The sequence below is a fragment of the Corvus moneduloides genome, chromosome 27, assembly GCF_009650955.1.
Source record: "Corvus moneduloides isolate bCorMon1 chromosome 27, bCorMon1.pri, whole genome shotgun sequence".
Classification (NCBI taxonomy): Eukaryota; Metazoa; Chordata; class Aves; order Passeriformes; family Corvidae; genus Corvus; species Corvus moneduloides.
The window spans coordinates 1425951-1448170 of record NC_045502.1 but is presented as its reverse complement, the minus strand read 5'-3'; the positions used below and the strand labels follow the sequence as shown (position 1 = coordinate 1448170).

Here is a 22220-nt window from a genome sequence, read left to right as displayed (position 1 = left end):
TTTCTTTTGTTTTATTTTGTTTTATTTTTTTTATTTTATTTTGTTTTATTTTTATTTTGTTTTTCTTTCCTTTTCTTTTATTTTTATTTTATTTTATTCTATTCTATTTTAATTTTTTCTTTTATTTTGTTTTATTTTGTTTTATTTATTTTGTTTTGTTTTATTCTATTTTATTTTGTTTTGTTTTTCTTTTTTTTCCTTTTCTTTTTATTTATTTTATTCTATTCTATTCTATTCTATTCTATTTTTTTATTTTGTTTTATTTTATTTTATTTTGTTTTTCTTTTCTTTTCTTTTCTTTTATTTTTATTTTATTTTATTCTATTCTATTCTATTCTATTTTATTTTAATTTTTTGGGGTTTTTTTTTGTTTTATTCTATTTTATTTTATTTTCATTTTTTATTTTGTTTTATTTTGTTTTATTTTATTTTTTCTTTTCTTTCTTCTTTTTTATTTTATTTTATTTTTTCTTTTCTTTTTTTATTTTTTATTTTATTTTATTTTTTCTTTTCTTTTTTTTTAATTTATTTTGTTGTTATTTTATTTTATTTTATTTTATTTTTTCTGTTTCTTAAATCCGTGGGGTTTGGTTTGGTTTTTTTTCATGTTTTTGGAAACACGAATGCAGGGACTTCGCTGCCTTAGCTGAGAATCGGGGCAGGAATTGCACAAAGTCATCCTCGGGGGTCGGGGGGGGGGGGTTTAATTTTAGTTTTTAATAATTTTTTTTTTCTTGGAGGGGATTTTTTTTTTTCCCTCGGAGAAACCAGAAACAGCTGGGGAAAAAAAACAACAAAAACACAAAAAAAAAAAAGAAAAAAAAAACCCAAAAAGAAGCCAAAAGTGTGGGAATCCTGGAGCTGCCTCCAGCCTCCCACCCTCTGTTTTTAAGGAGCCTCTTGGAGAATCCCTCCGGCTTTTGTTCCACCGGGGGGGGGGGAGGGAGGGGAAAAGGTTTTTTGGGAAGATAAATCCTTCGTTTACATCCTTTTTGTGGATCTCAGTGTGTTTTTCAGGGTCGGTTTTGCCTTATGCTGGGGAAAGAAAAAGAAAAAAAAAAAAGAAATTTTAAAAAAAAAGGGACCTGAAAGTGCCCAGCTCCCCACGTGAGCCAAGATTGCCACCCTGGGACAGCAAAATTCCTGTTGCTAGAACGTGACAAAGCCCTCCAGGAGGTTGTTGTTGTCGGGTTTGATTTGTTTTTTTAATTTTTATTTTTATTTTTTACTGATTTCTACATTTTCCTGTACTGATTCTGTAAAATATTCGAGCAAATTGAAGAGTTTTTTGCACAACCCTTGGCCACTTTTGTACGTTTCCTTATTTAAAGGTAGGACACGGAGGCTTTGGATGGGATTTATGCCTCAAATCTTCCTCTTTTTTTTTTTTTTTAGTTTTTTTTGTGAATGTGAGCTTTCTCTTGGAATATAAAGTTTTTAATCCATTGTGTGAAATTCCCTCAGTAGCCCAGGTGTGTTTCACAAGGGAGTGAAGGTGAGAAGAGCTCCCAAACCTGACCTATCAGAGGCCAAAAACGCCCTTTTCTATCCTACCTCTTGCCCAGCCTTTAAAAAAAAAAAAACCACAAAAATGGAAAAAAAATACGAAAAGCTTTTTTTTTAAAAAAAAAAAAAAGAAAAAATGAAAAAACCGAGCTGCTTGTGTGCTGTTTTTTGTTGGGTGGTGTCTCAGCTGGTGCTGAGGGGGGGCGGGTGGAGCTGGTGGGATTTGGTAGGGGAAAAAAGTGGAATTTGGGCGGGGGGAAAGGCGAAATTTGGGGGGGAAAAGGGGAAAGTGGGGAATTCACGCCGCGGGGGCCGATGGGAGTTGTAGTCCAAGCGCTATTAGGGCTTGAGCGCCTTCTTGGACTACATCTCCCAGCAGCCTCTGCGGGGCACCACGTGGTGCCAGCGAACCAATAGGAGTGCGCCGATGGCGGTAGCGGGACTCCCTTCACGGCGCTCTCGGCGGCGGTAACGGGGCCCAGGTACCGGGGCGGGCCCGGCGGCGGAGGTGACGTCACGGGCCGCGAGGGATGCTGGGAAACCTTGGGAGACGCCGGTGAGGGTGGGGGGAGAGACCCCGGGTCTGGCCGTGAGGGGAGAGACCCCGGGCCTGGCCGTGAGGGGAGCCGGGGCCTGGCCATGAGGGGAGAGACCCCCGGGCCTGGCCGTGAGGGGAGAGACCCCGGGCCTGGTGGTGAGGGGAGAGACCCCGGGCCTGGTGGTGAGGGGAGAGACCCCCGGGCCTGGCCGTGAGGGGAGAGACCCCGGGCCTGGTGGTGAGGGGAGAGACCCCGGGCCTGGCCGTGAGGGGAGAGACCCCGGGCCTGGTGGTGAGGGGAGAGACCCCGGGCCTGGCCGTGAGGGGAGAGACCCCGGGCCTCAGGGTGGCACAGGGATTGTCAGGGTGGCCATTGGGGTGGCACAGGGACTGCTGGGATGGCCACTGGGGTGGTGCAGGGACTGTTGGGATGGCCACTGGGGTGGTGCAGGGACTCTTGGGATGGCCACTGGGGTGGTGCAGGGACTCTTGGGATGGCCACTGGGGTGGCGCAGGGACTCTTGGGATGGCCATTGGGGTGGCACAGGGACTGCTGGGATGGCCATTGGGGTGGTGCAGGGACTGCTGGGATGGCCACTGGGGTGGTGCAGGGACTGCTGGAGTGGCCCAGGGACTCTCAGGATGACCACTGGGGCAGCCCAGGCCTGTCAGGATGCCCCTGTGCCCAGCAGGTCCCCCCCATGCCCTCACTCCCCTCTCCCCATCTCTCTCCCTCCAGCTCCATGGATCCGTGCCCGGCCCGGCCCAAAGCCCCGTCCTTCCTGTCGGACCTGGGCAAGGCCACGCTGCGGGGCATCCGCAAGTGCCCGCGCTGCGGCACCTACAACGGCACGCGGGGGCTGAGCTGCAAGAACAAGACGTGCGGCACCGTGTTCCGCGCGGGCACGCGGCGCCAGCCGGGCGCCGACGCCGTGCGCGTCCTCACCGGCTCCCACAGCCAGCTCTACTCCGTGCGCCAGCGCGACTCCCGCTGCTTCGTGGAGCTGGGGGTGTCCGAGACGGCCATCCAGACCCCCGAGGGCACCCTGATCACCCAGCTGAGCTCGGGGCGCTGCCACGCGCCCGCCTGCTCCAAGGCGGCGGCCGACAAGCAGTGCCAACACCTGAAGCTGGCGCTGGGCTGCCAGGCCGAGGCCACGCCGCTGCCGCTCAAGAGCTCAGTGCTGGGCGCCGTGCAGGCGCCCGCCGAGGCCAAGCAGAGCCTGTGGGAGCTGGCCACCGAGCCCACGGGGCCGCTGGTGCAGAGGGTCACCAAGAGCGTGCTGGTGGTCAAGTGCAAGGCCAGCCAGAGGCACAGCCTGGGCTACCTGCACGCCAGCTTCGGCCAGCGCCGCTTCTCCTGCGCCTGCCGCGCCCCCGGGCACGGCCCCAGCAAGGGGGAGGACGAGGAGGAGGAGGAGGAGGAGGAGGAAGAGTCGCCCCCCCCACGCTGCATCCACTTCCTCGCCTGCATCTGCGCCTTCGCCAGCGACGAGAGCCTGGCCCAGGAGTTCTCTGAGTTCCTGGCCTCTGACGCTGGCGGTGGGAGCGGGCAGGGGTCCGGGGGGGTCCGGGGGCTGGGGTCACCCCAAACGCCTGCCTGGGTTCTCCCAGCAGCCGTCCCGTGGTTCCCAGTGGGTGCTTCCCATCAGCGGGGGTTGGGTTTGTGTCCTGCCCTGTCCCTGGGGAGGGATTCGCACCGGGATGCAGCCAAATCCTGTGGGAGCAGAGTGGGGCCTCTGCTGGGAGCTGGGGGGGCAGATCCCGCTGGGTTGGGGGTCCTTCAGCAGGGCTGGAAACTCTGAACCCCTTCCCGGAGCAGCCTCTGGGGTTCATTCCCTGTGAGCTCCGTCCGTCCCAGAGCAGGAATATCTGGGGTTCATCCCCCCAAGCCCCCCCACAGCAGGAATATCTGGGATTCATCCCCCCAAACCCCCCCACAGCAGGAATATCTGGGGTTCATCCCCCAAACCCCCCCAGAGCAGGAATATCTGGGGTTCATCCCATAAACCCCCCCACAGCAGGAATATCTGGGGTTCATCCCATAAACCCTTCCCAGGGCAGGAATATCTGGGGTTCATCCCCTAAACCCCTCCCACAGCAGGAATATCTGGGGTTCATCCCCCAAACCCCCCCAGAGCAGGAATATCTGGGGTTCATCCCCCCAAACCCCCCCAGAGCAGGAATATCTGGGGTTCATCCCATAAACCCCCCACAGCAGGAATATCTGGGGTTCATCCTTTAAACCCCTCCCACAGCAGGAATATCTGGGGTTCATCCCCCAAACCCCTCCCACAGCAGGAATATCTGGGGTTCATCCCCCAAACCCCTCCCACAGCAGGAATATCTGGGGTTCATCCCATAAACCCTTCCCAGAGCACCAATATCCAGGATTCACCCCATTAAGGAGGTTCTGTACCCCAAAAGGTGCACCCCAATAACCCCACCCAGTCCTTGGGCACCCCAAAGGTGAAAACGCACCCTGAGGGCCCAACGGGAGCGGGATAAAATCCCCCCTCCCCTCTGTGTCCCCCCTGGTGGGAGGGTGGGGGGTCCCTGGGATATTTGGGGTGTGCTGGGCGGTCGCTCTGTCCCTCTGTGGCCCCGTGGCTTGTGGTCGGGATGTTTTTAGGGACAGGACTTTTGTCCCCAGGGCTGAAGGGGACGGTGACCCCGCAGCTGCTCCGCGGCCCCGGAGCCACGGCGCGGCCTCGGGGGGCGGCTGCAGCCAAGGCCAAGAGGAGGAGAAGGGACGTGGGGCCAGGTGAGTGTCCCTGCGGAGGGCTGGGGGTGGGAGGGAGCTGAAATCCCCCCGGGGCAGCTCCCTGGGGTCACATCCAGCTGTTGGAGCCTCTGGAGCGGCTCTGTGGGGTCACATCCAGCTGTTGGAATCTCCAGGGCAGCTCCCTGAGGTCAGATCCAGCTGTTGGAATCTCCAGGGCAGCTCCCTGAGGTCAGATCCAGCTGTTGGAGCCTCTGGAGCAGCTCTGTGGGGTCACATCCAGCTGTTGGAATCTCCAGGGCAGCTCCCTGGGATCAGATCCAGCTGTTGGAGCCTCTGGGGCAGCTCCCTGGGGTCAGATCCAGCTGTTGGAGCCTCTGGAGCGGCTCCCTGGTGTCGGATCCAGCTGTTGGAGCCTCTGGAGCGGCTCCCTGGGGTCAGATCCAGCTGTTGGGGCCTCTGGAGCGGCTCCCTGGGGTCAGATCCAGCTGTTGGGGCCTCTGGAGCAGCTCCCTGGGATCAGATCCAGCTGTTGGGGCCTCTGGGGCAGCTCCCTGGGATCAGATCCAGCTGTTGGAGCCTCTGGGGCAGCTCCATGGGGTCAGATCCAGCTGTTGGAGCCTCTGGGGCAGCTCCCTGGGGTCTGATCCAGCTGTTGGAGCCTCTGGGGCGGCTCCCTGGGGTCACATCCAGCTGTTGGAATCTCCAGGGTAGCTCCCTGGGGTCAGATCCAGCTGTTGGAGCCTCTGGAGCAGCTCCATGGGGTCGGATCCAGCTGTTGGAGCCTCTGGGGCGGCTCCCTGGGGTCAGATCCAGCTGTTGGAACCTCTGGAGCAGCTCCGTGGGGTGTTGGGCTCTCACTTGCCCTGGGCCCGTGGGGGTCACTGGGGCTGGGGGGTGCCCGGGTACTGTGAGTGACCGATGGGTGCCGGGGCAGCCCCGGGGACTGTGAGTGACCAATGGGTGCCGGGGCAGCCCCGGGGGCTGTGAGTGACCAGCGGGTGCCGGGGCAGCCCCGGGGGCTGTGAGTGACCAGCGGGTGCCAGGGCAGCCCCGGGTACTGTGAGTGACCAATGGGTGCCAGGGCAGCCCCGGGGGCTGTGAGTGACCGATGGGTGCCAGGGCAGCCCCGGGGGCTGTGAGTGACCGATGGGTGCCAGGGCAGCCCCGGGGGCTGTGAGTGACCAATGGGTGCCAGGGCAGCCCCGGGGGCTGTGAGTGACCAGCGGGTGCCGGGACAGCCCCGGGGGCTGTGAGTGACCAGCGGGTGCCAGGGCAGCCCCGGGGGCTGTGAGTGACCAGCGGGTGCCAGGGCAGCCCCGGGTACTGTGAGTGACCAATGGGTGCCAGGGCAGCCCCGGGGGCTGTGAGTGACCGATGGGTGCCGGGACAGCCCCGGGGGCTGTGAGTGACCAGCGGGTGCCAGGGCAGCCCCGGGGGCTGTGAGTGACCAGCGGGTGCCAGGGCAGCCCCGGGGGCTGTGAGTGACCAGCGGGTGCCAGGGCAGCCCCGGGGGCTGTGAGTGACCAGCGGGTGCCGGGACAGCCCCGGGGGCTGTGAGTGACCGATGGGTGCCGGGGCAGCCCCGGGGGCTGTGAGTGACCAGCGGGTGCCGGGACAGCCCCGGGGACTGTGAGTGACCGATGGGTGCCGGGGCAGCCCCGGGGGCTGTGAGTGACCGATGGGTGCCGGGGCAGCCCCGGGGGCTGTGAGTGACCAGCGGGTGCCGGGGCAGCCCCGGGGGCTGTGAGTGACCGATGGGTGCCGGGGCAGCCCCGGGGGCTGTGAGTGACCGATGGGTGCCGGGGCAGCCCCGGGGGCTGTGAGTGCCCAGCGGGTGCCGGGACAGCCCCGGGTACTGTGAGTGACCGATGGGTGCCAGGGCAGCCCCGGGGGCTGTGAGTGACCGATGGGTGCCGGGGCAGCCCCGGGGGCTGTGAGTGACCAGCGGGTGCCGGGACAGCCCCGGGGGCTGTGAGTGACCGATGGGTGCCGGGACAGCCCCGGGGGCTGTGAGTGACCAGCGCTCCCTCAGGGCCGCAGGGGCCCGGGCCCCTCCTGGCTCCGGACCCGGCTCATCCCGGCCCCAGGAGGAGCAGCCTGAGGAAGCCGCCGGCCGCCTCCTCCTCATCCTCCTCTTCCTCATCCTCCTCCTCCTCGCTGAAGAGACACGGTGAGCACTGGGTTTGCGTGGGTTGATGTGGATTTTGGGAAGGAATTCCTGGCTGGGAGGGAATTCCCAGAGGGGTTGTGGCCATCCCTGGATCCCTGGGACAGGGGAAGGCGATTGAAGGGGATTCAGTGGGATGGGATTTAAGGTCCCTTCCACCCCAAACCATTCCAGGATCCCGTGGGCTGCTTCGGATGGGATTTTGGGATGGGATTTTTGCCTGTGAGGGTGGCGAGGTTGCCCAGAGGAGAGCTCAGAGCCCCTTGCAGGGTCTGAAGGGGCTCCAGGAGAGCTGGAGAGGGACTGGGGACAGGGGATGGAGGGACAGGACACAGGGAACGGCTTCCCAGTGGGAAAGGGGAGATTGAAATGGGATCTTGGGAAGGAATGAGGGTGGGGAGGGGCTGGGCTGGAATTGCCAGAGCAGCTGTGGCTGCCCCTGGATCCCTGGAGGTGCCCAAGGCTGGGCTGGAGCCATCTGGGATAGGGGAAAATGTCCCTGCCCATGGCAGGGGTGGGATGGGATGGGATGGGATCGGGATAGGATGGGATTGGGGTGGGATGGATGGGATGGGATTTAGGGTCCCTTCCAACCCAAACCATTCCAGGGTTCCAAGTCCAGGTTTAATGGGATATTGAGAAGAAATATTGGATGTCCCTGGATCCCTGGAGGTTGGAACAACCTGGTCTTGGGGAAGATGTCCCTGCTGGAGCAGGATGAGCTTTAGGGTCCCTTCCACCCCAAAGCACTCCCTGATTCCATGAGCTGTTTGCGTTGGGTTTGTGTGGGATGTCGGGAGAGGAAAAGTCCCTCCAGCACCGTGGAATCCCGTGGGTTTCCCCACAGCCCTGTGGGAACCCCTCTCTCCACACTGGCACTGCCGCGTGCCAGGCCAGCAGCCTCTGCTTGCTGCTCTTCCCGCTCTCGGCTTCCCTTTGGCCTGGAAATTGGTACAAATCCCTCGTTCTCCTGCTTTTCCCTGGCATGGAGCTTGCCCATCCTGCCCCAGAGGGCTGGTTCAGCTCCCACAGAGCTCTGGGGGGCGAGGTTTGGATCAGGGTGGCATCAGGGTGACATCAGGGTGGCATTCCAGTGTCCCCTGTCTCCTGCAGGCTGTCACCAGGCTCTGGATGAATCCCAGGTGTCCCTGTCCCTTCAGGAGTGGCATTCCAGTGTCACAGAGCTCTGTGGGGTTGTGGTTTGGTGCAGGGTGACTTCAGGGTGACATCAGGGTGGCATTCCAGTGTCCCCTGTCTCCTGCAGGCTGTCACCAGGCTCTGGATGAATCCCAGGTGTCCCTGTCCCTTCAGGAGTGGCATTCCAGTGTCACAGAGCTCTGTGGGGTTGTGTCCAGGGTGGCATCAGGGTGGCATTCCAGTGTCCCCTGTCTCCTGCAGGCTGTCACCAGGCTCTGGATGAATCCCAGGTGTCCCTGTCCCTTCAGGAGTGGCATTTCAGTGTCACCGAGCTCTATGGGGTTGTGTCCAGGGTGGCATCAGGGTGGCATTCCAGTGTCCCTGCCCTGTCTCCTGCAGGCTGTCACCGGACTCTGGATGAATCCCAGGTGTCCCTGTCCTTCCAGGAGTGGCATTCCAGTGTCACAGAGCTCTGTGGGGTTGTGTCCAGGGTGGCATCAGGGTGGCATCAGGGTGGCATTCCAGTGTCCCCTGTCTCCTACAGGCTGTCACCAGGCTCTGGATGAATCCCAGGTGTCCCTGTCCTTCCAGGAGTGGCTGGCCAGCGTCACAGAGCGCATCCACCAGACCATGCACTACCAGTTCGAGGGTGAGTGTCCCCTCCGGCTGCAGGATGTGGATTTTCCCCCGGGAAGTTTTATGGGATTTGATCCAGGTCACATCAAGAGCAGGCACATCAAATTTGGGGATGATTTGGTGTCATTTGGGGAATTCTGTCCCTCTGCCCCGCTCAGGTGAGACCCCACCTGCAGCTCGGGGCTCCCAGAGTCCCCTCCGGAGTGGGGCTGGGAGAGCTGGGAATGTTCCCCTGGAGAAGGGAGGGATCCAGGGAGAGCTTCCAGAACATTCCAGGCCCTAAAGGGGCTCCAGGAGAGCTGGAGAGGGACTGGGGACAAGGGCTGGAGGGACAGGACACAGGGAATGGCTTCCCAGTGGGAAAGGGGCGATTTAAATGGGATCTTGGGGAGGAATTCCTGGCTGGGCTGGAATTGCCAGAGCAGCTGTGGCTGCCCCTGGATCCCTGGCAGTGCCCAAGGCCAGGCTTGGAGCCCCCTGGGACAGGGGAGGTGTCCCTGGGTGGGACTGGATGGGATTTAGGGCCCATCCCACCCCAAACCATCCCGTGATTCCAGGGTTCTCAAGCCCCTCTGCTCGTTGGGTGCCACTTTGGGAACGCCGTGTCCCTTCTGGGGACCATTGGGTGCCACTTTGGGGGTCCTTTTGGTGCCATTTTGGGAACCATTTGGGTGCCATTTTGGGAACACCGTGTCCCTTTTGGGGACCATTGGGTGCCATTTTGGGAACACCTTTGGTGCCATTTTGGGAACACCTTTGGTGCCATTTTGGGAACACCATGTCCCTTTTTGGGGACCATTGGGTGCAATTTTGGGAACGCCGTGTCCCTTTTGGGGACCATTGGGTGCCACTTTGGGAACACCTTTGGTGCCATTTTGGGAACACCGTGTCCCTTTTTGGGAACACCTTTGGTGCCATTTTGGGAACACCATGTCCCTTTTTGGGGACCATTGGGTGCAATTTTGGGAACGCCGTGTCCCTTTTGGGGACCGTTGGGTGCCATTTTGGGAACCATTTGGGTGCCATTTTGGGAACACCGTGTCCCTTTTGGGGACCGTTGGGTGCCACTTTGGGAACCATTTGGGTGCCATTTTGGGAACACCGTGTCCCTTTTTGGGGACCATTGGGTGCCACTTTGGGAACACCTTTGGTGCCATTTTGGGAACACTGTGTCCCTTTTGAGGACCATTGGGTGCCATTTTGGGAACATTTTTGATGCCATTTTGGGAACACCGTGTCCCTTTTTGGGAACACTTTTGGTGCCATCTTGGGAACGCCATGTCTCTTTTTGGGGACAACTTTGGTGCCATTTTGGGAACCATTTGGTGCCATTTTGGGAATGCCATGTCCCTTTTTGGGAACGCTTTTGGTGCCTTTTTAGGGGTCCTTTTGGTGCCTTTTTGGGAACACCGTGTCCCTTTTTGGGGATGATTTTGGTGCCGTTTTGGGAACAATTTGGGCGACATTTTGGGAGCACTGTGTCCCTTTTTGGGGACCATTTGGGTGCCATTTTAGGAACACTTTTGGTGCCATTTTGGGGGTACTTTTGGTGCCATTTTGGGAGCACTGTGTCCCTTTTTGGGACCATTTGGGTGGTGCCATTTTGGGAGTACTTTCGGTGCCTTTTTGGGAACACTTTTGGTGCCTTTTTAGGAACGCTGTGTCCCTTTCTGGGATAATTTGGTGTCATTTTGGGAACACCTTTGGTGCCATTTTGGAAACACCATGTCCCTTTTTGGGAACACTTTTGGGTGCCATTTTGGGGACCATTTGGGTGCCATTTTAGGAACACTTTTGGTGCCATTTTGGGGGTACTTTTGGTGCCATTTGTTAACACTTTTGGTGCTATTTTGGGAACGTGTCCCTTTTGGGGACCATTTGGGTGCCATTTTGGGGGTACTTTCGGTGCCTTTTTGGGAACACCTTTGGGGGCACTTTTGGTGCCTTTTTGGGGATGATTCGGTGTCATTTTGGGAACATTTTTGATGCCATTTTGGGGGCACTGTGTCCCTTTTTGGGGACCATTTGGGTGCCATTTTAGGAACACTTTTGGTGCCATTTTGGGGGTACTTTTGGTGCCATTCGTTAACACTTTTGATGCCATTTTGGGAGCACTGTGTCCCTTTTTGGGGACGACCTTGGTGCCATTTTGGGAACATCTTTGGTGCCATTTTGGGAACACCGTGTCCCTTTTTGGGGACGACCTTGGTGCCATTTTGGGAACACTTTTGGTGCCTTTTTGGGAACATTTTTGATGCCATTTTGAGAACGCCGTGTCCCTTTTTGGGGATGACTTTGGTGCCATTTTGGGAACACCGTGTCCCTTTTTGGGACCACTTTTGGGTGCCATTTTGGGAACCACATCCTTACCATCTGTGCCTCTCAGCCCCAATGCCACTGTCACCACCCCCCTCCACCACCGCGTCCTCCCTGTGACCACAGGGACCCCCCAAAACAGGGACAGCCTCCAAATCCCAGACATTTTCCTGGGAATTCAAGCAGAGCCCTGCCCTGCTGATCCCATGAGCTGCAGGGACACTTTGGGATGGGGGTTTGGGACACCCCTGACCCCGCTGTGGCCATCCCAGGCCGCCCGGAGCCGCTGGTTTTCCACATCCCCCAGTCCTTCTTCGAGGCGCTCCAACAGCGCATCTCCAGCGGCAGCGGCAAGAAGAGGCTCCCCAACTCCACCACGGGTGAGGGATCCCAAGGAAAAGGGGGAAAACTCGGGAAAACCCCTCTGGGAGCTGTGTTTGGGGGGATAATCGGGGGCACGGAGAGGATTCGGCGCTGCCCGGGTGGTTTCCCGGATTTTTCTTTCCCGAGTGGGAAATGCTGAGGGGGAAAACCAGGGGGAAAGAAGGATGGGAAATAAAGGGGGGGAAAAGAGGCAAAAATGGAGGAAAAGAGGCAAAAAAGGGAGGAGAAAAAGGGGAAGAAGGGGGAAAATAAAGGGGGGAAAAAGAGGCAAAAAAGGGAGGGAAAAAATGGGGAAGGAAGGGAAAAATAAAGAGGAAAAGAGGCAAAAAAGGGAGGGGAAAATGGGGAAGGAAGGGAAAAATAAAGAGGAAAAGAGGCAAAAAACGGGGGAAAAGAGGCAAAAAAGGGAGGGGGAAGAAGGGGGAAAATAAAGAGGGGGAAAGAGGGATGGGAAGTAAAGGGGGGAAAGGGATGGGAAATAAATGGGGGGAAAAGAGGCAAAAAAGGGAGGGAAAAATGGAGAAGGAAGGGAAAAACAAAGAGGAAAAGAGGCAAAAAATGGGGGAAAAGAGGCAAAAAATGGGGGGAAGTGGCAAAAAATGGGGGGGAAAAGGGGGAAGGAAAAGGAAAAATAAAGACGGAGAGGAAAAAAGGGGGGGAAGAGGCAAAACTGGGGGGAAAGAGGGGAAAGGGGAAAAAGGGGGGGGAGAAAGAGGCAAAAAATGGGGGAAAAGAGGGGGAAAGGGGAAAAAGGGGGGAAAGAGGCAAAAATGGGGGAAAGGGGAAAAAGGGGGGAAAAGAGGCAAAAAATGGGGGAAAAGAGGCAAAAATGGGGGGAAAAGGGGGAAGGGAAAAAGGGGGGAAAGAGGCAAAAATGGGGGAAAGGGGAAAAAGGGGGGAAAAGAGGCAAAAAATGGGGGAAAAGAGGCAAAAAATGGGGGAAAAGAGGCAAAAATGGGGGGGAAAAGGGGGAAAGGGGAAAAATGGGGAAGGCAAAAAATGGGGGAAAGAGGCAAAAATGGGGGGGAAGGGGAAAAAAGGGGGGGAAGAGGCAAAAAAGGGGGGGAAGAGGCAAAAAAGGGGGGAAAGAGGAGAAAAGGGGGGAAGAGGCAAAATGGGGGGAAAGGGGAAAAAAGGGGGGAAGAGGCAAAAATGGGGGGGAAAATGGGGAAGGCAAAAATGGGGGGGAAGGGGAAAAATGGGGGAAAAGAGGCAAAAATGGGGGAAGAGGCAAAAATGGGGGGAAAAAGGGGGAAAGGGGAAAAATGGGGAAGGCAAAAAATGGGAGAAAGAGGCAAAAATGGGGGGGGAAAAGAGGGGGGAAAGAGGCAAAAATGGGGGAAAAGGGGGAAGGAGAGGAAAAGGGGGGAAAGAGGGGAAAAAGGGGGGAAGGAAAGGGAAAAAGGGGGGAGGAAAGGGAAGAAGAAAGGGGGCAGAGGGCCCCCCCGAGCCCGTGCCCACCCCTGCCCGCAGCCTTCGTGCGCAGGGACGCGCTGCCCCTGGGCACCTTCTCCAAGTACACCTGGCACATCACCAACGTCCTGCAGGTGAAGCAGATCTTCGACACGCCCCAGGCAAGGGGGGACCCCAAAACTGCCCCGGGGAGGGCAGGGTGAGGGGACCCCCAAAACAGCCCTGGGGAGGGGAGGGGGGGGACCCCAAAACTGCCCCGGGGAGGGCAGGGGGGGGGGACCCCCAAAACAGCCCTGGGGAGGGCAGGGGGGGGGGACCCCAAAACTGCCCCGGGGAGGGCAGAGGGGGGGGACCCCCAAAACAGCCCCGGGGAGGGCAGGGGGGGGGGACCCCCAAAACAGCCCTGGGGAGGGGAGGGGGGGATCCTAAAACAGCCCCAGGGAGGGCAGTGGGGGACCCCAAAACACTCTCGGGGAGGGCAGGGAGGGACCCCAAAACTGCCCCAGGGAGGGCAGGGGGGGACCCCAAAACACTCTCAGGGAGGGCAGGGAGGGACCCCAAAACACTCTCAGGGAGGGCAGGGGGGGACCCTAAAACACTCTCAAGGAGGGCAGGGGGGGACCCCAAAACACTCTCAGGGAGGGCAGGGGGGGGACCCCAAAACACTCTCAGGGAGGGCAGGGGGAGACCCTAAAACAGCCCCGGGGAGGGCAGGGGGGGACCCTAAAACACTCTCGGGGAGGGCAGGGAGGGACCCCAAAACACTCTCAGGGAGGGCAGGGGGGGACCCCAAAACACTCTCAGGGAGGGCAGGGGGAGACCCCAAAACAGCCCCGGGGAGGGCAGGGGGGGACCCCAAAACAGCCCCGGGGAGGGCAGGGTGGTTTTAGGGGATTTGGGACCTCCTAAGGAGGTCAGTTTAGGGCATTTGGGGACCCCATCAGGAGAGGGTTGGGGGACCCCCTAGGGAGGTCGGTTTAGGGGATTTGGGACCCCCCAAAAAAGATGGTTTTAGGGCATTTGGGACCCCCCCAAAGAAGGTGGTTTTAGGGGATTTGGGGACCCCCCTAAGGAGGTGGTTTTAGGGGATTTGGGGACCCCATCAGGAAAGGGTTGGGGGACCCCCTAGGGAGGTCGGTTTAGGGGATTTGGGACGCCCCCAAAGGAGGTGGTTTTAGGGGATTTGGGGACCCTGTCAAGAGGGGGTTGGGAGACCCCCCAAGGAGGTCAGTTTAAGGGATTGGGGACCCCCCCAAAGAAGGTGGTTTTTGGGGATTTGGGACCCCCCTAAGGAGGTGATTTTAGGGGATTTGGGACCCCCCTAAGGAGGTGGTTTTAGGGGATTTGGGACCCCCCCTAAAGAAGTTGGTTTTAGGGGATTTGGGGACCCCATCAGGAGAGGGTTGGGGGACCCCCTAGGGAGGTCGGTTTAGGGGATTTGGGACCTCCCCAAAGAAGTTGGTTTTAGGGCATTTGGGACCCCCTAAGGAGTTCAGTTTAAGGGATTTGGGACCCCGCTAAGGAGGTCGATTTAGGGCATTTGAGACCCCATCATGAGGTACTTTTAGGGCATTTGGGACCCCCCCAGGAGGTGATTTGGGACCCCTCAGACAGTGGGGGGACACTCGGGGACCGAGGCCCGGCGCTGAGCTCTGCCAGCCCCGCAGGTGCCGCTGGAGATCACGCGGAGCTTCGTGCAGAACCGCGACGGCTCCTACGAGCCCTTCCGCAGCCCCCGCGTGGAGGTGGAGCGGCTGCCCGAGGGGCTGGGCCCCCCCGAGAAACAGCCCCCGCTGCGGCCCCTCGAGCTGCAGACCTTCCTCAAAGTCGGTGAGAGCCGGGGGGGCACCGGGGCACCCCGAAACACACCCGGGAGGGGCAGGGGGGAACCCCAAAACAGCCCCGGCAAAGGCACAGTGAGACCCCGGAACAGCCCCGGGAGGGGCAGGGGGGAACCCCAAAACAGCCCCGGCAAAGGCACAGTGAGACCCCGGAACAGCCCCGGGAGGGGCAAGGGGGAGCCCCAAAGCAGCCCCGGGAAGGGCAGGGTGGGACCCCGAAACAGCTCCAGGGAGGGCACAGTGAGACCCCAAAACAGCCCCGGGAAGGGCAGGGTGGGACCCCGAAACAGCTCCAGGGAGGGCACAGTGAGACCCCAAAACAGCCCCGGGAAGGGCAGGGTGGGACCCCAAAACAGCTCCGGGGAGGGACAAGGTGGGACCCCAAAAGAAGGGATGGGAAAAGGGGGTCCCAGAGGTGGGGGGGCTCCAAGGGATGGCAAAGGGGGTCCCAGAGGGTGGGGGGCTCCAAGGGATGGAAAAGGGGGGTCCCAGAGGGTGGGGGGCTCCAAGGGATGGCAAAGGGGGGCTCCCAGAGGGTGGGGGGCTCCAAGGGATGGAAAAGGGGGGTCCCAGAGGGTGGGGGGCTCCAAGGGATGGAAAGGGGGGCTCCCAGAGGGTGGGGGGGCTCCAAGGGATGGAAAAGGGGGGGTCCCAGAGGGTGGGGGGCTCCAAGGGATGGCAAAGGGGGGCTCCCAGAGGGTGGGGGGCTCCAAGGGATGGCAAAGGGGGGCTCCCAGAGGGTGGGGGGCTCCAAGGGATGGAAAAGGGGGGTCCCAGAGGGTGGGGGGCTCCAAGGGATGGAAAAGGGGGGTCCCAGAGGGTGGGGGGCTCCAAGGGATGGCAAAGGGGGGCTCCCAGAGGGTGGGGGGCTCCAAGGGATGGCAAAGGGGGGCTCCCAGAGGGTGGGGGGCTCCAAGGGATGGAAAAGGGGGGTCCCAGAGGGTGGGGGGCTCCAAGGGATGGCAAAGGGGGCTCCCAGAGGGTGGGGGGCTCCAAGGGATGGCAGAGGGGGGTCCCAGAGGGTGGGGGGCTGGGCGGGCCGGGCCTGCAGCACCCCCGTGCCCCCCCAGGACACACGTCCCCCACGCAGAAGGAGCCCACCCCGTTCACCATCGAGTGGATCCCCGACATCCTGCCCCGCTCGCGCCTCGGGGAGCTGCGCCTCAACTTCCAGTACGGCCACCACGGGGGGCCCCGGCAGCCCCCCGCCCCCCGCGGGACCCCCCCCGAGCCCCCCCCGGGCACCGGCACCTTCTCCTGAGCCCCCCGAGAAAGGGGCACGGGGGGCTGGGCCTGGCCATGGCACCGGGGAGCCCCCCCAGAATAAAGCAGCGCCACCCCCACCCCCACAGTGTGCTGAGTGTCGGGGGGGGCGGCTGGGGGACCCCCAAAATGGGGGGGGGGTGACCCCAAAATGGGGAGGGGGAGAGCCCCGGAGTGGGGGGAAAGGGGGGAGACCTGGGAGACCCCAATATTGGGGAGGAGACCCCAAAATAAGGGGGGTGGGGGGGACCTGGGAGATCCCAATATTGGGGGGAGACCCCAAAATAAGGGGAGGGGATCCCAAAATAGGGGAGGGGAACCTGCGAGGCCCCAATAATGGGGGGAGACCCCAAAATAAGAGGGGGGGACCTGGGAGACCCCAATATTGGGGGGGGGAGTCTCCAAAATGGGGGACGGGGACCTGGGAGATCCCAATATTGGGGAGAGACCCCAAAATGGGGAGGGGGAGACCCCCAGAGTGGGGGGAAAGGGGGGAGACCTGAGAGATGCCAATATTGGGGAGGAGACCCCAAAATAAGGGGAAGACCCCAAAATAAGGGGGGGGGGACACCTGGGAGATCCCGATAATGGGGGGAGACCCCAAAATAAGGGGGGGGGACCTGGGAGACCCCAATATTGGGGGGAGACCCCAAAATGGGGAGGGGATCCCAAAATAGGGGAGGGGAACCTGGGAGACCCCAATAATGGGGGAGGGGGACCTGGGAGACCCCAATAATGGGGGGAGACCCCAAAATCAGAGGGGGCACCTGGGAGACCCCAATATTGGGAGAGACCCCAAAATAGGGGAGGGGGACCCGGGAGATCCCAATAATGGGGGGAGACCCCAAAATAGGGGATGGGGACCCGGGAGACCCCAATATTGGGGGGAGACCCCAAAATAAGGGGAAGACCCCAAAATAAGGGGGGAGGACACCTGGGAGATCCCGATAATGGGGGGAGACCCCAAAATAAGGGGAGGGGACCCCAAAATAGGGGAGGGGGACCTGGGAGATCCCAATAATGGGGGGAGACCAAAATAAAGGGGGGGGGACCTGGGAGACCCCAGTATTGAGGGGGAGACCCCAAAATAGGGGATGGGGACCTGGGAGACCCCAATATTGGGGGGAGACCCCAAAATAAGGGGAAGACCCCAAAATAAGGGGGGAGGACACCTGGGAGATCCCAATAATGGGGGGAGACCCCAAAATAAGGGGAGGGGACCCCAAAATAGGGGAGGGGAACCTGGGAGATCCCAATAATGGGGGGAGATCCCAAAATCAGAGGGGGCACCTGGGAGACCCCAATATTGGGGGAGACCCCAAAATAAGGGGGGAGGACACCTGGGAGATCCCAATAATGGGGGGAGACCCCAAAATAAGAGGAGGGGACCCCAAAATAGGGGATGGGGACCTGGGAGACCCCAGTATTGGGGGGAGACCCCAAAATAAGGGGAGGGGACCCCAAAATAGGGGATGGGGACCTGGGAGATCCCAATATTGGGGGGACACCCTCCAAGACCCCCCAGTGGTAGCGGGGGATGCCCAGGAAAGACCCCCAGCACCCCCAGTAGGCGTCCAGCAGCTCCCAGTTGCTCCCAGTTGCCCTCTGTGGCTCCCAGTTGCTCCCAGTTGCCCGCAGAAGCTCCCAGTAAACAGCAGCTGGCTCCCAGTAGGCGCCCAGTTGCTCCCAGTTGCCCTCAGAAGATCCCAGTTACCTTCAGGGACCCTCAAGAGCTCCCAGTAAGCGGGACCTAGTTCCCAGTAGGCTCCCAGTTGCTCCCAGTAAGCACTCAGCAGTTCCCAGTTGCTCCCAGTAAGCACTCAGCAGTTCCAAGTAGGCTCCCAGTTGCCTTCAAGAGCCCCCAGTACTCCCAATATCCCAAGTGTTCCCAGTATCCAGGGTTCCCAGTATCCCCACTCCCCCCAGTGCTCCCAGTTCGCCTCCAGTATCCGCAGTACTTGCAGTACTCCCTGTGATCCCAGTCCCCCCCAGTATCCCCAGTGCTCCCAGTCCTCCCAGTATCCCCGGTACTCCCAGTATCCCCCAGTGCTCCCACTTCCCCCCCGGTACTCCCAGTCCCCCCCAGTATCCCCAGTACTCCAAGTTTACCCCCGGTACTCCCAGTGCCCCCCAGTTTCCCCAGTGCTCCCAGTCCCCCCCCAGTATCCCCACTCCCCCCAGTGCTCCCAGTTCCCCCCCAGTATCTGCAGTACTTGCAGTACTCCCAGTGACCCCAGTCCCCCCCAGTGCCCCCCAGTACTCCCAGTATCCCCCAGTGCTCCCAGTCCCCCCAGTATCCCCCAGTGCTCCCAGTCCCCCCCAGTGCTCCCAGTGCCCCCCAGTGTTCCCAGTATCCCCAGTGCCCCCCAGTATCCCCAGTGCTCCCAGTTCCCCCCAGTGCTCCCAGTATCCCCAGTGCCCCCCAGTATCCCCAGCGCTCCCAGTCCCCCCCAGCGCTCCCAGTCCCCCCCAGTGCTCCCAGTTCCCCCCAGTGCTCCCAGTATCCCCCGGTGCTCCCAGTCCCCCCAGTATCCCCCAGTGCTCCCAGTGCCCCCCAGTGCTCCCAGTCCCCCCCAGTGCCCCTCAGTGCTCCCAGTGCCCCCCAGTGTTCCCAGTATCCCCAGTTCCCCCCAGTATCCCCAGTGCTCCCAGTCCCCCCCAGTGCTCCCAGTATCCCCAGTGCCCCCCAGTATCCCCAGTGCTCCCAGTGCCCCCCAGTGCTCCCAGTTCCCCCCAGTGCTCCCAGTATCCCCAGTGCCCCCCAGTATCCCCAGCGCTCCCAGTCCCCCCCAGTGCTCCCAGTTCCCCCCAGTGCCTCCCCCGCGCTGACCTCCCGCCGCCAGGGGGCGCCGCCCCGCCCCGCCCCCAGCCAAGATGGCGGCGGTCGCGCGCGCGCTGCGGGTGAGGGGAGGGGGGGGGAAAAACAGCGGGAATGGGGGAAAAACAACGGGAATGGGGGAAAAACAACACCGGGAATGGGGGAAAACAGCGCCGGGAATGGGGGAAAAACAGCGGGAATGGGGGAAAAACAACACCGGGAATGGGGGAAAAACAGCGCCGGGAATGGGGGAAAAACAGCGGGAATGGGGGAAAACAGCGCCGGGAATGGGGGAAAAACAGCGGGAATGAGGGGAAACAGCACCGGGAATGGGGGAAAAACAACGCCGGGAATGGGGGAAAAACACCGGGAATGGGGGAAAAACACCGGGAATGGGGGTGACGACGCGAACGGGAGGGCACAGCGGGACAGGGGGGACAGCGGGGGCTCCAGGCCTGTGAGGGGCACGGGCCGCGGGGGGCTCTGGGGACACTGGGAATGGGGGGCACTGGGGACACCTGGAATGGGGGGCACTGGGAATGGGGGGCACTGGGGACACTGGGAATGGGGGGCTCTGGGGACACTGGGAACGGGGGGCACTGAGGGTGGGAGGCACTGGGGACACTGGGAATGGGGGGCACTGAGGGTGGGGGACACTGGGGACACTGGGAATGGGGGAGGTTCCAGGGGCTCCAGCCCCGGGGGACATGAGCTGGGGAGGGGGGTGGGCATGGGGGGCTCTGGGACACTGGGGATGGGGGGCACTGGGGACACTGGGGATGGTGGGCACTGGATAAGAGGGCCAAGGGAAGGGCTGTGGGGTCACTGGGGATGGGGGGCACCAGCTGTGGGGTCACGCCGGCGCTGTGCCCACTCCGGGGACACCAGCACTGCTCCGGGGGGTTCTGGGGACGCGCTGGCTGCTGTTGGGGCCAGGGGACGGGGCCGTGCCCCTGCCAGGCTGTCCCCAGCCCTGTCTCCCCCCTCTCCAGGTAGTGCCCCGTGCCCTCCACGTCCCCAGCGCCACCCGGCACCTCCACACCACCCCCGCCTGCCTCAAGGTGAGTCCTTGGGGACCCCGGGGCTGTGTCCCCGTGTCCCCCCGGGGCTGTGTCCCCGTGTCCCCCCGGGGCCAGCCGCGGTGTCCCCGCTGAGCGCGCTGTCCCCACAGACGCGAGCGGCGCGGGTGCGCGCGGGCAAGGGCGACAAGCTGGTGACCTACGAGCGGGCACACCCGCCCCACTACATCGGCCACCGCAAGGGCTGGCTGTCCCTGCACACCGGTGGGTGACACGGGCACAGCGGGCACAGCGGGGACCTGAGGGCACTCTGGGAAAGGGTCACGGGGCGTTCTGGGGACAGGGACGTGGAGCAGGAGGGGACTGTGGGGATGGGGACACGGGGGGCATTGTGGGGACTGGGCGTTGTGGGGACTGGGCATTGTGGGGCACGTGGATGTCGTGGGGATGGGACACGGGGACATGGTGGGGACAGGGACGTGTAGGGCACATGGGCATGGCGTGGGCAGGAGGGTGTGGGACGCAGGGATTGGACACAGGGGACATCCTGGGGATGGGACACAGGGACACGTGGGCACGGTGGGCACAGTGACGAGGGCATCCTGGGGATGGGACACAGGGACAGAGTGGGGACAGTGACGAGGGCATCCTGGGGATGGGACACAGAGACACGTGAGGAATGGGAACACATGGCACACGTGGGCATGGCATGGACAGGGACCCGTGGTACCCATGGGCATCCCAGGGATGGCACACACGAGTCCTGCGGGGCCAGGAGCACGCCTGGGCTGGCACCCAGTGCCACCGCTGTCCCTGTCCCCGCAGGGAACCTGTGTGGCGAGGCGGGCGCGGCGCAGCGGGCACTGGAGGACGCGTTCCTGCGGCGCTTCCTGTACGGGACCTTCCCGGGGCTGCTGGCGGACGAGGTGGTGCTGAAGCGCCGCGGGAACCTGCTGGTCATCGGTGCCCTGCTGGCTCAGGCACTGCCACCCCCCAAGCTCTACTTCCTGCTGGGCTACGCCGAGACCCTGCTCGGACACTTCTACAAGTGCCCCGTGCGCCTGGAGCTGCAGACCGTGCCCGCCCGCGTGCCCTACAAGTACCTGTAGGGCCGGGAATAAACCTGGGAACATCCCACAGGGAATGCTTTGGGATATCCCCTGTGTGCCCTACAAGTGCCCATAGTGCCAGGGATAAAGATCCCACAGGGAATGCTTTGGGATATCCTCAGTGTGCCCTACAAGTGCCCATAGTGCCAGGGATAAAGATCCCACAGGGAATGCTTTGGGATATCCCCTGTGTGCCCTACAAGTGCCCATAGGGCCAGGGATAAAGATGCCAAAAGGAACGCTTTGGGATATTCTCAGTGTGCCCTACAAGTGCCCATAGTGCCAGGGATAAAGATCCCACAGGGAATGCTTTGGGATATCCTCAGTGTGCCCTACAAGTGCCCATAGGGCCAGGGATAAAGATCCCAAAAGGAACGCTTTGGGATATTCTCAGTGTGCCCTACAAGTGCCCATAGGGCCAGGGATAAAGATCCCACAGGGAATGCTTTGGGATATCCTCAGTGTGCCCTACAAGTGCCCATAGTGCCAGGGATAAAGATGCCAAAAGGAACGCTTTGGGATATTCTCAGTGTGCCCTACAAGTGCCCATAGTGCCAGGGATAAAGATCCCACAGGGAACGCTTTGGGATATTCTCAGTGTGCCCTGAAAGTGTCCATAGTGCCAGGGATAAAGATCCCACAGGGAATGCTTTGGGATATTCTCAGTGTGCCCTAAAAGTGCCCATAGTGCCAGGGATAAAGATCCCACAGGGAATGCTTTGGGATATTCTCAGTGTGCCCTAAAAGTGCCCATAGTGCCAGGGATAAAGATCCCAAAAGGAATGCTTTGGGATATCCTCAGTGTGCCCTAAAAGTGCCCATAGTGCCAGGGATAACCCTATGAAGGTCCCTAAATAATGCTCTGGGATATCCCCCATGCCCCCTTCCCCGCTCCAGCCATCCCAGTTCAACCAGTCCAGGATCTGACCCAAGGGTGGGAGGGTTTGGGGGCACCTGGTCCCATCCCTGTGGTGGCCTTGTGCCCCCATGTCCCTGTGCCCACAGTGCCCGTGTGCCCCACGGGGCCGTGTCCCTGTCCCCACAGTGCCCCCGTGCCCCACGGGGTCGTGTCCCTGTGTCCCCCACACAGCCCCATGATGTCCCCCTGCCCCATGTGTCGCTGTCCCCCTGTGCCCCACATGTCCCTGTGCCCACAGTGCCCATCGGCTTGTCCCCACGGTGTCCTTGTGCCCCACACACCCCTGTCCCTACGGTGTCCTTGTGCCCCACATCGTGTCCCCACGTCCCCAACCCCTGGCACATTTGGGAGCCGAGGCGCAGCACCCCTTCCCCCCCAGCCCCGCCCATCCCAGTCCATCCAGTCCAGGATCTGACAAAACCAGTTTAA

The 22220-nt window shown here is 60.1% G+C and overlaps 2 protein-coding genes across 3 annotated transcripts; both read left to right on the top strand.

Annotated features, from left to right (window-relative positions):
• Positions 1-1950: 1950 nt before the first annotated feature.
• On the top strand, positions 1951-16000 carry C27H2orf42 (chromosome 27 C2orf42 homolog). Its single transcript, XM_032092138.1, has 9 exons — positions 1951-2062; positions 2784-3586; positions 4698-4808; positions 6802-6939; positions 8618-8722; positions 11298-11405; positions 12883-12983; positions 14490-14652; positions 15734-16000. Exons 1-9 carry the CDS (start codon positions 2037-2039, stop codon positions 15922-15924), a joined length of 1746 nt encoding a protein of 581 aa, XP_031948029.1. The 5' UTR covers positions 1951-2036; the 3' UTR covers positions 15925-16000.
• A 2762-nt stretch (positions 16001-18762) lies between these two features.
• On the top strand, positions 18763-21046 carry MRPS24 (mitochondrial ribosomal protein S24). Of its 2 annotated transcripts, XM_032092156.1 has the most exons (5): positions 18763-18827; positions 19737-19805; positions 19916-20027; positions 20589-20894; positions 20963-21046. In XM_032092156.1, exons 1-4 carry the CDS (start codon positions 18801-18803, stop codon positions 20870-20872), a joined length of 492 nt encoding a protein of 163 aa, XP_031948047.1. In that variant the 5' UTR covers positions 18763-18800; the 3' UTR covers positions 20873-20894; positions 20963-21046. The 2 variants fall into 2 exon arrangements, with proteins under 2 accessions (XP_031948047.1, XP_031948046.1); XM_032092155.1 differs by lacking the exon at positions 20963-21046 and having other exon boundaries at positions 20589-20907.
• Positions 21047-22220: the final 1174 nt, after the last annotated feature.

Excerpts from the sequence above, each read along its gene's own strand:
- C27H2orf42 (XM_032092138.1), top strand. The coding sequence starts at position 2,037 with ATGCTGGGAAACCTTGGGAGACGCCG. Across the intron at positions 6,940-8,617 it reads CTCCTCGCTGAAGAGACACG|GCTGTCACCAGGCTCTGGAT; the intron begins GTGAGCACTGGG and ends TGTCTCCTACAG. Across the intron at positions 8,723-11,297 it reads CATGCACTACCAGTTCGAGG|GCCGCCCGGAGCCGCTGGTT; the intron begins GTGAGTGTCCCC and ends TGGCCATCCCAG.
- MRPS24 (XM_032092156.1), top strand. The coding sequence starts at position 18,801 with ATGGCGGCGGTCGCGCGCGCGCTGCGG. Across the intron at positions 18,828-19,736 it reads CGGTCGCGCGCGCGCTGCGG|GTAGTGCCCCGTGCCCTCCA; the intron begins GTGAGGGGAGGG and ends CCCCCTCTCCAG. Across the intron at positions 19,806-19,915 it reads CCACCCCCGCCTGCCTCAAG|ACGCGAGCGGCGCGGGTGCG; the intron begins GTGAGTCCTTGG and ends CTGTCCCCACAG.